Genomic DNA, 12,373 nt, shown 5'->3' on the forward strand with positions numbered 1-12,373 from the left:
TAGAAAATTCCATGGATGGAGGAGCCTGGTGGCCTACAGTCCATGGGTCGCAAAGATTCGGACACGACTGAGCGACTTCACTTTACTTGTGGTTGGCACAGTCAGATTTGTATTTTAAACACCACTAAAAGTTGTGCAGAGAAGGATGAGGGTTAGGGCAGAGAGTATGATGATTGTACAGAAGACAGAGGAGCCAGGCTATGCCAAGTTCTGAGGAGGTGGCAGGTCTGAACTGCTGAGTCTTGTTCCCTGAGGTGTAAGAACCAAGGGACGGAGCGATGGTCAAGAACTTGGAAGCCTGGCCCAGGTGGGGCAAAAGGGGCGGACTCTGAAGGGGTGTGCCAGCTAGCATTGGGCCGACCCCTTAGGCTACGAGGCGCAGTTGAGTTCGAGGAGTCTCCAGGTACGCGAGACGCTGTACCACCCACCAGCTGTCAGGAGCTGGTCCCGGCTGGGCGGGACCCGAGATGGGCGGGGCGCTGGGCTGTTCCCCGCCAAGCCGCTGTTAAGGACAGAGTTGGTCCAGGAGGGGCGGAGCCCGAAGTAGGTGAAACCCGAGGTGGGCGGGGCGCTGGGCTACCCGTGGCCACGCCGCTGTCTCGGGTACATTCCTGGCTCTGCGGCCGGGGGCTGCGCAACTCCCGAGCAGTCTTCTGTCTCCGCTGGGCGTGGGGGTCGGGGCTGGCGGGAGCTGAGAGCGAGGCCGCGGAGGACCCAGGTAAGTCGGGACGTTGTGCCAGTCGCGGGACCACTGAGGTTCGAGGTGAGCCGGGATCCCGTGCAGGCCCGTGCTGCGCTCCCAGCCGCCAGGGGGCGAGCGTCAGCGGGGCTCCGGGAGCTGACCCCTCCCAGCACTAGGGACCTGGGCGTCCGCTCGGCGTGGGGGTGAAGGAGAAGGTAAATCAGTAACCCGTATCGCACACAGGGCCTTTTGTCCCGCTCCGTCCAAAGAGCACCCTGGCCGCGGAGCTGGTTACTCATTGCCCACCAGGGCGGGGGCGGGCGGACTGTCCCTGCAGCTCCTTTGGAGACCCGCCGACTGGCACTGCTCCCCAGGGTGGCCCGATAGAGGCGGAGGAAGGACGCGCTGGTCCCTCGGCTGCTGGACGGTCTGCTTGCCCCAAATAGAGAGATGAGGAAGCTGAGGCTCCGAGAGGTGCAATTACTTGCCCAGGCTCTCCCAGCGCTTGAGTGCGGGAGACTGGAGAACCCAGAACTACCTGATGTCAGAGTCAGACCCTTCGACCCCAGGTGCAGGGCAGTCTGTCCCGTCAGCCGCCCGGGTGACCCGACTAAGTGAGGTCAGGGTAGCCCCGGAGTGGGAATAGAATCCCTGGGCCTCCCACTCCATTCCCAACCCAGAGAGCTACATCCTTGAAGAGCAGAGCAGGGTGAGGGGATTTCACAGAGGAGGGCAATGGAAAACGAAGGTGGGCACAGACAGAGCACAGATTGTGGCACCTGAGCCAGGTAGAGAAGTGGGGTCACAGAGGTATGGGCAAGAGAGAAGACATGCCCAGTTCTGAAAGCCAATGACTTCTCAGTGCTGAAGAAGCAGACTGTGTGGCCAATGAGAATGACCGGGGCAAGGAGGGAGGCCTTGGGCGCTGGATAAACAGTGTGGACTGGATGCTGCTGCACACAGGCAGCCATTATGGGCTTGTAAGCTGGTGGGTGTTGAGCAGGGGGGACATGACAGGCTCATAAATTTCTAAAACCCTGCTGGAGAATTAAGGGAGATGTTTGCAAAGGCCCAAGCTAGAGATGCCCGTCGCCTGCTCTGGGTTCAGGCAGGGAAGGTGAGATGGGCTGGAGAGGGACTGGACAAGTGATGCCCCAGCTGTGGGGGCAGCCCAAAGAAGAAACCGTATGAAGGGGGAGATGATGGCTTTGGCCAGGACAAGCTAAGCGCCCCCCGCCTCAGAACTCAGGACAGGGGGAGCAGTGGCTGAGGAGGAGTGCAGTGAGATACCTGAGTGAGGTGGATGCAGAGACCTCAGTGACACCTGTTACTCAGCCCCACGTGATAGCCAGCAGGCCCCTGGAACTATACTAGTCACCCTCTTCCCCTGCCAGCTGAGCCTCAGGTTTGAGTGTTCCTTTTGGTGGATGGAGACATCGTTGATAGTGTTTGGAGGAGAGTACCTAGATGGGGTGGAAGTGTACATCACACCTGCTAGGAACAGCACTGGAATTGGAGGTGACTGGCTGAGGGCAGACGCAGGATAACAGTCATGGAGAGGGGAAAGGGAAGAAAACACTGCCGCATCCTGTGCGCCTGGCCCTACATATGTTCTCTTTTATCCTCAAAGCAGTCCTGTAAGGACAGCAGCCCAGAGAGGGACAGTGATTTGCACTTGGTAAGAGTCAGGATTTGAAGTTGGCTCTGTCAGACACTAGAGTCTACCTGCTTGACAAGAGCTTGTGTCACCTCTGATGGAGTTGCAGGGGCACAAAAAACAGAAGTATCCCCAGAATGCAATTCTGGCTCAGAATTTTTCCTGGCCATGGGATATATGGCCTTGTTAGCAGTGAGCACCCTGCCACTGCAGAGCTTCTTGGGTGGCTCAGATGGTAAAGAATCCACCCGCAATGTGGGAGACCTGGGTTTGATCCCTGGGTCAGGAAGATCCCCTGGAGAAGGCAGTGGCAACCCACTCCAGTATTCTTGCCTGGAGAATCCCCGTGGACTGAGGAGACTGGCAGGCTACAGTCCATGGGGTCGCAAAGAGTCAAACACGACTGAGCGACTAAGCACACACCCACCCTGCCACTATAGGTCTCCGAAGCTGGTCATGGAAATGTAAGCAATGCTCTAAGGAGTGGGGGTCAGATCAGATAACATCCAAATGCTGAAGCTTGGCCTTGTATTATATTTCAGATTTTTTTTTTTTTTTTTGGCTCTTCAGTAATACATTTATTCAGCAAAAAATAAATTATGTGTGCTGAGAGGGAGAAGATGTGTCTCCATTCTCTGTTTCCCTCCAAGCAAAGAATTCCAAAACTGCCCTTTCTGTGAATTTGTGCCAAGGAAGGTCTCAGCAGGACCCAAGAAGGGCAGGAAGCCCAGCCCCCTTCCAGCAACCCCCCCACCCCACCCCCAACCTACCATGGGGAAGCCTTGAGCTCTGGTTAACGGCAGAGCTGGTTCTAGTCTTTGCTCTGACGCTGCCTGTCGGGCTTGGACAAGTCAGCCAGCCATTTCTTGTCTCAGTTTCCTCATCTGCAAAATAGGAGCAGAGAGGCAGCCAAGGTGTGGGTCTAGTAGGAGTTCTTCACCCTCTCTGTTTCAGAAAGGCAGTCATAGGAGGCCCAGCCTGGGTCCTCGAGAGCGGCAGGAAGGAGATGCGGCTGCTGTTGGTCCTCCTGGGGGTCCTGCTGGGGGCACCTGGGGCTCCAGCTTTGTCCTTTGAGGCCTCTGAGGAAACGGAGCTGGGTATGGCCTCTAAGAAGGGAGAGGGTGGCCGGGGTGGGAAGAGTGGGCCTCAGGAGGGGGCTGCTGGCTGAGCAAGGCTGGAGAGGATCCTGGCCTAGGCCCTGAGGAGGTGGCAGCAGGGCAGGACTCAGCCGTGGAGACTTGGTGTCTGGCTCCCAGCAAGCGTCCACCTATCTCTGTGTCCCCAAGAGAGGACTGGCCTTGCAGGGTGCAGGGCCCCGAGCTGGGCCGCAGAGCTGGTGGTGAGCCCCTTGGTTGTGTGCGTGTGTGTATGTGCGCGCGTGTGTTCTGTGCACTGGGTGTGTGGGACTTGGGGGGCCCCACCAGCATGTGTGGTGTATGCACTGTGAGTGTGATGTGCCCCGGAGGTGTGGTGTGTGGCCTGTGCGTGGCACGTATAGCATGTGCCTTGTGTGTGTGTGTTCCTTAGACGGTGGCATGTCCAGTACAGCATGTCTGCTATGTGCCGTGTGTGTGTGCTCTGCATCAGAGGGGTGGCATTTGCCCTGCACATAGCGTCTGCAGCATGTGGTTGTGTGTCCGTGAAGGGGCAGCAGGTGTTTAGCATGTGTCGAGCGTGCTCGTGTCTTGTGTGTGCAGCATGTTCTCTGTAGGCAGGGGGCTGCGGGGCTCACGGACCTCTGCCCTCGACCCGCAGAGCCCTGCCTGGCCCCCAGCCCGGAGCAGCAAGAGCAGGAGTTGACGGTGGCCCTTGGGCAGCCTGTGCGGTTATGCTGCGGGCGGGCTGAGCGCAGTGGCCACTGGTACAAGGAGGGCAGTCGCCTGACACCTGCTGGCCGGGTACGAGGCTGGAGAGGCCGCTTGGAGATTGCCAGCTTCCTACCCGAGGATGCTGGCCAGTACCTCTGCCTATCACGAGGCTCCTTGCTTCTGCACAACGTCACCTTGGTTGTGGACGGTAAGGGGGACCAGCAGAGGCTAAGGGATGCCTGGGGAGAGACTCTCTGTCCTGGGCCTTAAACGCCTCCTTCTGTCCCGGACATAGACTCCATGACCTCCAGCAATGGCGACGAGGACCCCAAGATCCACAGGGGCCCCTTGAATGGGCACGTTTACCCCCAGCAAGGTCAGTGTGAGTCCTCAAAGACCCTGCCTCCCTGCTGGCCACTGAGAACAGATCTGTGTGTGAACAGGTCTTCTAGTGGACACTGAATTCTCCCATCTCCTCCTCTTCAGCACCCTACTGGACGCACCCCCAGCGCATGGAGAAGAAACTGCATGCTGTGCCTGCCGGGAACACCGTCAAGTTCCGCTGTCCAGCTGCAGGCAACCCCATGCCCACCATCCGCTGGCTCAAGGATGGACAGGACTTCCACGGGGAGCATCGCATTGGAGGCATTCGGGTGAGTCTCTGGGTTCCCTCATCGGTGCCCTCAAGTCAAACCCACAGCTCTTTTTCTAATGAGAAACGCAGCCGAGGGCCCCAGAAGGGGCATGAGACCCTGGACATGGACAGCTCTGGGTCAAGTTCCCACTCTGCTGCTCCTTGGCAAGTGACTTAACCTGCCGACCTTAGCAACTCCATGTGTACAGTGGGAAGGATCACTGACCAGCAGGTATCAGTGTTTTAGCAGCCCATTTTCAGGATGAGACCACAACAGGGTCAGTTCCAAGCTGTTGTTTCAGAGGAAGCTGAGACTCAGAAAGGGCAAAAACTGGTTCAAGGTGGCCCAGCTTGGAAGAAGTAGAGCTAAAACTCAAAAGACTCAAACCCACGGTTTGGATATTTGGGGAGCCTTCTCCTTTGTCCCAAAGTCCCTACCCTTGGCATTGGTCTCCCCGGGGCTCAGAGAGCTTGAGAAGACCCCTGTGGGCACGGTTCGGTGGCCTCTCATGGATGCTTGCCTGCCCCCTAGCTGCGCCACCAGCACTGGAGCCTGGTGATGGAAAGCGTGGTGCCCTCTGACCGTGGCACGTACACCTGCCTCGTGGAGAATTCTTTGGGCAGCATCCGCTATAGCTACCTGCTGGACGTGCTGGGTGAGTGGGTGGGCAGGCAGGTGAGGTGGCGTGGGGGTGGGAGCCCTGTCCCTGTCTTCAGGTGGGACCCAGTCTGACAAGCCAGATGGACTTAGTCTTAGGCAACTCACTCAAGCTACTCAAAGTGTCCAGGTGGGTCCGAGGGAAGCACAGGGAATAACGTGGGCTTGAAGAAGCAGGGCCCAGCTGAGGTGGGGAAATGGGAAAGACATCCAGGCAGAGGACACAGGTGGAGCCAAGGCCCTAGGCATGAAGAATACAATGCTTCTGTGGGGAGGTATATGCCTAGGTTGTGGGATTTAAGCAGAGAGCCAGACCTGGAGGGTTTTTGAGTGCTTGGCTGAGAAGTTCTCCTTGTCCCCAAAGGCAATGGGGAGCCACGGAAGGTTTGAATGGTATAAGGAGGGGATGAACAAGGTCTGAGCTGAGTATCAGGAAGGTTCCTCCCTTGAGCTGGGGGGTAGGCGGGAGGCAGGTAGGTGCCACCGATCAGGGCTGACAGCCTGGCCCGGCCTCACCCCCAGAGCGGTCCCCGCACCGGCCCATCCTTCAGGCAGGGCTCCCAGCCAACACCACGGCTGTGGTGGGCAGTGACGTGGAACTGCTCTGCAAGGTGTACAGCGACGCCCAGCCCCACATCCAGTGGCTGAAGCACATCGTCATCAACGGCAGCAGCTTCGGTGCCGACGGCTTCCCCTATGTGCAAGTCTTAAAGGTCTAGTCCCTGCTGGCACCTGATTCCACCATCCTCCCACGGGGGTGGGGAGTCCCCAGCTCGCTTCCTGGCCACAGCAGGACCCCAGGCCCTGCTGTGACCCCTGAGTGTATCCCCCATCCCCAGACAGCGGACATCAATAGCTCAGAGGTGGAGGTCTTGTACCTTCGGAATGTATCTGCTGAGGATGCAGGCGAGTACACCTGCCTGGCGGGCAACTCCATCGGCCTTTCCTACCAGTCGGCCTGGCTCACGGTGCTGCCAGGTGAGCTTCTGCAGTGGTCCAGCCATGGACTGTGACCTGCTGGATAGAGAGAGTCTTCCTTGGTCTGTGAGATATGGATTTGGGATGTGGCGTGTGGATTTGGGATTCTGCATGCATGTCCTGCTATGCATGTCCACATACGACTGTCTGTGCGACCCTCTGGGACATGGGTATGCAGTGCTGTGCTGTGCTTAGTCTCTCAGTCATGTCCGACTCTTTGTGACCCCACGGACTGTAGCCCATCGGCTCCTCTGTCCATGGGGATTCTCCAGGCTAGAATACTGGAGTGGGTTGCCACGCCCTCCTCCAGGTGACCTTCCCAACCCAGGGATCGAAGCCAGGTCTCCCACATTGCAAGTGGATTCTATATTGTCTAAGCCATCAGGGAAGTCTGTGGGTACGCAGGACGGGGTATCAATGCAGTTTTACTGCTGTGTGTCTCTCTGTGTGAGGAGCTACAAGGGCCTCAGTGAGAAGGGGTGGGGCCAGCCATCTGACTGCTGACTGACCAATCAGTTTCTGTCCATGTGTCCATCTGCGGGCAGAGGAGGATCTCACGTGGTCAGCGACAGCACCCGAAGGCAGGTACACGGACATCATCCTGTACTCGTCAGGCTCTCTGGCTTTGATCGTGTTCCTGCTGCTGGTCGGGCTATATCGCAGGCAGACGCTCCTCACCCGACACCACCGACAGCCCGCCACCGTGCAGAAGTTGTCTCGCTTCCCTCTGGCCCGACAGGTATCCAGCGTGCTGTCCCCCACCTCCGTGTTCTCATAGCAAAGGCTCAGGGCCTACGTTCCCACCCCAGCTCAGCTTCAGCAGACCGACCAAGTCTCTCCCTTTGCAGTTCTCGCTGGAGTCAGGCTCCTCAGCCAAGTCAAGCTTGTCCCTGGTGCGGGGTGTCCGTCTCTCCTCCAGCGGCCCCCCCTTGCTCGCTGGCCTCGTGAGTCTCGACCTGCCTCTTGACCCGCTGTGGGAGTTCCCCCGGGACAGGTATGCCATGCCGAGTGAGCATGGGGATCAGACCCTGTGCGGGAGTGATGCCTGGTGGCTGAGGCCTCGTCTCTCTCATCTCCAGGCTGGTGCTGGGAAAGCCCCTGGGCGAGGGCTGCTTTGGGCAGGTGGTGTGCGCAGAGGCCTTCGGCATGGACCCCACCCGGCCAGACCAAGCCAGCACCGTGGCTGTCAAGATGCTTAAGGGTGAGTGTGGCAGCTTTTGGGAGACCCTATGACCTTGGCAGTAACAGACAGGGCTCAGGGTGCTAGTGGGTGAGGACCAGGAAAGGTTGTTACTGCCCCCACTCCTTGGGCCCAGTGCCCAGATGTGCCACCAACCCTGGCAGGTCATTTATGAGCTTCGATTTCCTCACAGGTCACATGGGATAAATAATAGTCCCCACCTCCCAGCCTGAGGTTAGTGGAAAATGACACCTAAAATCTTCACTACGGGGATGATGGTGACCACAGAGTTTAGGGTGATGGGTCTGCTACCCTGTGTCAGCTTTGACCTCAAATAACCTTGTTAGCCTTGAAGGCCTCCACCTCAACCCCATGATTCCCCCCCAGATTGCACCCTTGGTCTCCCCCAGGCCCTTCCCAGATCTCCCCCTGTGTCCACCACTCTCTCAAAGAACAGCCCAAGCAGCAGCCCCAGGAGGCTCAGGACACCCGGGCGGGACCCACCATCGAGGCCTCTCACTGCTATTCCCCAGCCCCCTCTACAAAAGTGGCCCAAACTGCTGTTCCACTCCCGCCAGCCCCTCCTTTCTGCACAGCTGGGGCCACCTGGCACTTTCTGGGAGGCAGGGATTGAGAAATGTGCATTGTGAGGTCTGGCGGGGAGGGTATGTCATTGGCCCAGGGCCACAGGTCAGCCCCAGGGGTTCAGCCCCTGGTCCTTAGCTTTCTCAAGAGAAACTAGAGCAGCTTCTTCCTGGCCTCCCCTGGCTGCGCCCTACCAGCAGCTCCCTGAACTCCCAGGCCAGATGGACGCCAGGCCCTGGTCGGACAGACCTCAGGGCGCCAGCCTACTTCCCGCCTCCAGGAGCTGTCACCCCATTCGGGGACTAATGCCAAGTCCTCCAGACGGAGCTTCCTTCCTGTTCAGAGCTCTTTCCCCTCCCTCCTTTTTCCTGGTTGCACTCACTGGTGGGCCTAACACTTTTAGATCCTGATCTTGTCGCATCCTTGCAACTGCTATGAGAGTAGGGCATAATCCATCGTCCCATTTCATACAAGAGGATCCTGAGGTTCAGAGAAGTTAAGAGACTGTTTCAAGGCCACACAGCCTAGCAGAGATTCAGGCCCAGACCTTCCTGGCATGGAATTTAGGGCTCCATGTCCTGTCCCCAACCCAAAGCCTCCCTTATGTAATCACCCTGGCTGTCATCCTCGCAGACAACGCCTCCGACAAGGACTTGGCAGACCTGGTCTCTGAGATGGAGGTGATGAAGCTGATTGGCCGACACAAGAACATTATCAACCTGCTGGGTGTCTGCACCCAGGAAGGTGGGAGCGGGGCGGGGTGAGGGACAGGGACGGTGGGGGCATGGAGCCACAGCCTTGTCAGCTTCCCTGTCGCCCCTCTCCTCTGCAGGGCCCTTGTACGTGATCGTGGAGTGTGCTGCCAAGGGCAACCTGCGGGAGTTCCTGCGGGCCCGCCGCCCCCCAGGCCCTGACCTCAGCCCTGACGGGCCTCGGAGCAGCGAGGGGCCGCTCTCCTTCCCTGCCCTGGTCTCCTGCGCCTACCAGGTGGCCCGGGGCATGCAGTACCTGGAGTCCCGGAAGGTAATGACCCATCCCCGCACTTCCATGCCTTGTGTTAAATGCCACCAACTTCTCCCTCTCTCCTCTTTTTCCTTACTCTAAGCGTCCTTGAGTCCTTCTGTACTGCCTCATCTATATGCAGTTAACACTGCATGTTCCCATTCCTTCCTATCCCACAGGCAGGAGCGGTGGTGCAAGAGACAAGGTGTGGGCCCTGAAGTTAGTTGGCTTACGTTTCCCCTCTCTCAACTTCCCCATCTGTAAAATGGGTGGATGATTCCCACTCATCGGGTTGCTGTGAGGTCCCCTGTGCCCATTTCCCAGTCATGTGTCCTCAATCTAAGACCCCTGCCCCGCCCCCAGTGCATCCACCGGGACCTGGCTGCCCGCAATGTACTGGTGACCGAGGACAACGTGATGAAGATTGCAGACTTCGGGCTGGCCCGTGGCATCCACCACATTGACTACTACAAGAAAACTAGCAACGTAAGGGAGGCGGGGCGCAGCTGATTGGGGCCAGGCACTGGGACCCGTGGCCCTTGGCAGCAGTGTGCCCTCTTCCCTCCAGGGCCGCCTGCCTGTCAAGTGGATGGCACCAGAGGCCTTGTTTGACAGAGTCTACACACACCAGAGTGATGTGTGAGTCCTGGAAGCTGGGCCCTGGGATATATCTACAGGCAACCTTTGTCCTTCTAAAGCCCTTGCCCTGGGTCTGAGTGGGACCAGACCTCTAAAAGAAGCCCGTATTCCTACCCACATGGTGGATCATAGTTGTGGGGTCCCCTATCCTAGCCGCAGGGTTAGTGGGTGAAGCTGTACCCTGCTGAGCCTGGGTTCTGCCTCCATCCAGGTGGTCGTTTGGAATCCTGCTGTGGGAGATCTTCACCCTCGGGGGCTCCCCATACCCTGGCATCCCCGTGGAGGAGCTGTTCTCGCTGCTACGAGAGGGGCATCGGATGGACCGGCCCCCACACTGCCCCCCAGAGCTGTGAGGCCTCACCCCACTCTCCCTCACTTTCTAGTCCTCATTCTCTGTCCTAACCTTGACCTCACGGTCCAGTCATACAGAGTGGTCAGCTCTCACTCATGGTCACCCCCTCTTCAGCCAGGCAGGGAAGGCCTGGCAGGGTACTCGTTTGCTGAATGGCCTCACCTTGTGTCAAACCCTCCTACCCCCTCACCACACCCCCTCACCCAGGCCCTAGGCTCCTTCTGACCCTCCCCCGCCCCTCCCCCAGATACGGGCTGATGCGCGAGTGCTGGCACGCAGCACCCTCTCAGAGGCCCACTTTCAAGCAACTGGTGGAGGCACTGGACAAGGTCCTGCTGGCCGTCTCTGAGGAGGTACTGTGCCCCTATGGTCCCAAGACCGCCCCCCGCCCCCATGCCCACTGCCCTCTGGGCCTCATCCCACCTGACCACCAGGGCTGACCAACACTGTTCCCCACAGTACCTCGACCTCCGCCTAACCTTTGGACCCTACTCCCCTGCCGGCGGGGACGCCAGCAGCACCTGCTCCTCTAGCGACTCTGTCTTCAGCCACGACCCCCTACCACTGAGGCCCAGCTCCTTCTTCCCTGGGGTGCAGACGTGAGCAGAGGCACAGGCTGTATGGGCAGGGTCAGCTGCCAGCCTTGGGCCTCCTGGCTCAACTGAAACCAGGTGGCACTCGTCCTTGGCAGCCCCAGGCCCTGACCTAAGGGTACTATCCCAGATCTCTGGTTCTGTTTGGGGGAGGTCTGTCCTTGGTCCTGGGGTCCCTAGCCTCGAGACTTCCTTCTCTGGCCTCTGGGTCTCAAGCCAGAGTTCAATCCCAGCCTCAAGGCCCTGTTCTTTGGAGTCGTGGCCCCAGTGTTCTAATGGCTTGTTAAGGTTCTGCTTGGACTTCTGGGCCTTGGTAGAAGTTCTTGTTCCAGGGCTTTGGTTGGACCTGGCTGCAGGGCTGTCTTAAACCTCCCCGCTTCCCCATACCAAGAGAGGTCTTAGACCTCTGAACCCCACTTCCCCAGGCCTCCCCCGCCTCCCTCTGCTGCTTGTCCCAGCATCTTGATGGAAGGAGTGCTCGTGCCCACCCCATCCCCACACCGCCCCGTGCTGGCTGAGAGGCTGGGAGCCTGCCAAAACACAGAAGCAAATGACCTTTTATAAATTATTGTTTTGAAATGAACTTCCGTGTGCCTGCCTGGTGTCTTCCCCACAGCGGATGGAGGGGGAACAGGGTGGAGAGATCCCTGAGCTGGGAGTTTTGCTGGGGATGACACAGATGGAGGGCTCCACGCCAGGCCCTGGGTGAATATCCACCTCCAGCTGCCTTGGGGTGGACCCAGGAGACTTTGTGCCCCTCTGTCTTGGTTTGTCTGTCTCAGCAGCCTCGTCGGATATACGATAGTGTGAAAGCGTGCTAACTGGCAGGTGAGTCCACATGGCACCATCCACTTGGTGGAACTCCTGTACCCTCTGCACATGTGTTATGTGCATACGTGCCCAGGACTGTCCCCAAGGGAGTTGGCAGCACCCCGCCCCCATCTGCTCAGCATTAACCAAGCTGACCGTTAACACAGCATGAAAGCCTGAAACTCAGCTTCGAGGCTGCTGCCCGCTCCCACGCTCTGCCGCTCAGGGTGGGGGCTCTGCCCACCCCGCCCCACCCTGGCCAGTCTCCCAGGCAGCAGCTGGTTGCCGCCTGGCTGGGCTGCAGCTGTCTCTGCCTGCCTGGTCCTCCCCTGGGGAGGCCGTCATGGCCCTGTTCTCAAACACCCTCTGGGGGAGGGTGGAGAGATCAGCTTCTCAGGGCTCTAAGCCTGGAACTTCTCCGGCTCCATCCCAGCAGTCACTGCTGCTCTTCAGCCCCCCAATCCACAGAAGAGGTTCCTGACCCAGTGCCTGGCACTCTCTGTGGCCCTGCTCGGCCCTGCTGAATCAGGAGCTCCCATCCAGGACAGACCCTTGGTGGAAGCTCCTGGGTTGCCCCCAGAACCTCTAGGGGATGGTGGCTGAAAGTACAAACAGGGTCAGAAGGGGCTAGGAATACGGATTTGGGACTAGGGCCATCCTGGAAGACGGAGCAGCAGCCACACTTCTCTTCCTAGTCCAGGTTTCCTCTTTGTCTCCTCTTTCTATTCCTCTTTGCCTCACTATGTCCCATCTTCCTGCACAAAACTGTACCTCCTCCAGGAGCCCCCATCTTGG

At 58.7% G+C, this 12,373-nt stretch overlaps 1 protein-coding gene across 2 annotated transcripts; it reads left to right on the forward strand.

Moving 5' to 3' along the window:
* Positions 1–555: 555 nt before the first annotated feature.
* FGFR4 (fibroblast growth factor receptor 4) lies at positions 556–11,351 on the forward strand. 2 transcript variants are annotated; one of them, XM_086413607.1, is made up of 18 exons: positions 556–718; positions 3,298–3,436; positions 4,095–4,355; positions 4,443–4,523; positions 4,634–4,800; positions 5,314–5,437; positions 5,962–6,152; positions 6,279–6,417; positions 6,963–7,156; positions 7,266–7,411; positions 7,497–7,618; positions 8,816–8,926; positions 9,015–9,205; positions 9,548–9,670; positions 9,753–9,823; positions 10,035–10,172; positions 10,423–10,528; positions 10,635–11,351. In XM_086413607.1, exons 2-18 carry the CDS (start codon positions 3,346–3,348, stop codon positions 10,776–10,778), a joined length of 2,400 nt encoding a protein of 799 aa, XP_086269733.1. In that variant the 5' UTR covers positions 556–718; positions 3,298–3,345; the 3' UTR covers positions 10,779–11,351. The 2 variants fall into 2 exon arrangements, with proteins under 2 accessions (XP_086269733.1, XP_086269731.1); XM_086413605.1 differs by having other exon boundaries at positions 580–718; positions 3,294–3,436.
* The last annotated feature ends 1,022 nt before the right edge of the window (positions 11,352–12,373 follow it).

This window comes from Bos grunniens, chromosome 7 (genome assembly GCF_055505025.1).
Source record: "Bos grunniens cultivar Pamir isolate PY7600 chromosome 7, Bosgru_T2T1.0, whole genome shotgun sequence".
Classification (NCBI taxonomy): domain Eukaryota; kingdom Metazoa; phylum Chordata; class Mammalia; order Artiodactyla; family Bovidae; genus Bos; species Bos grunniens.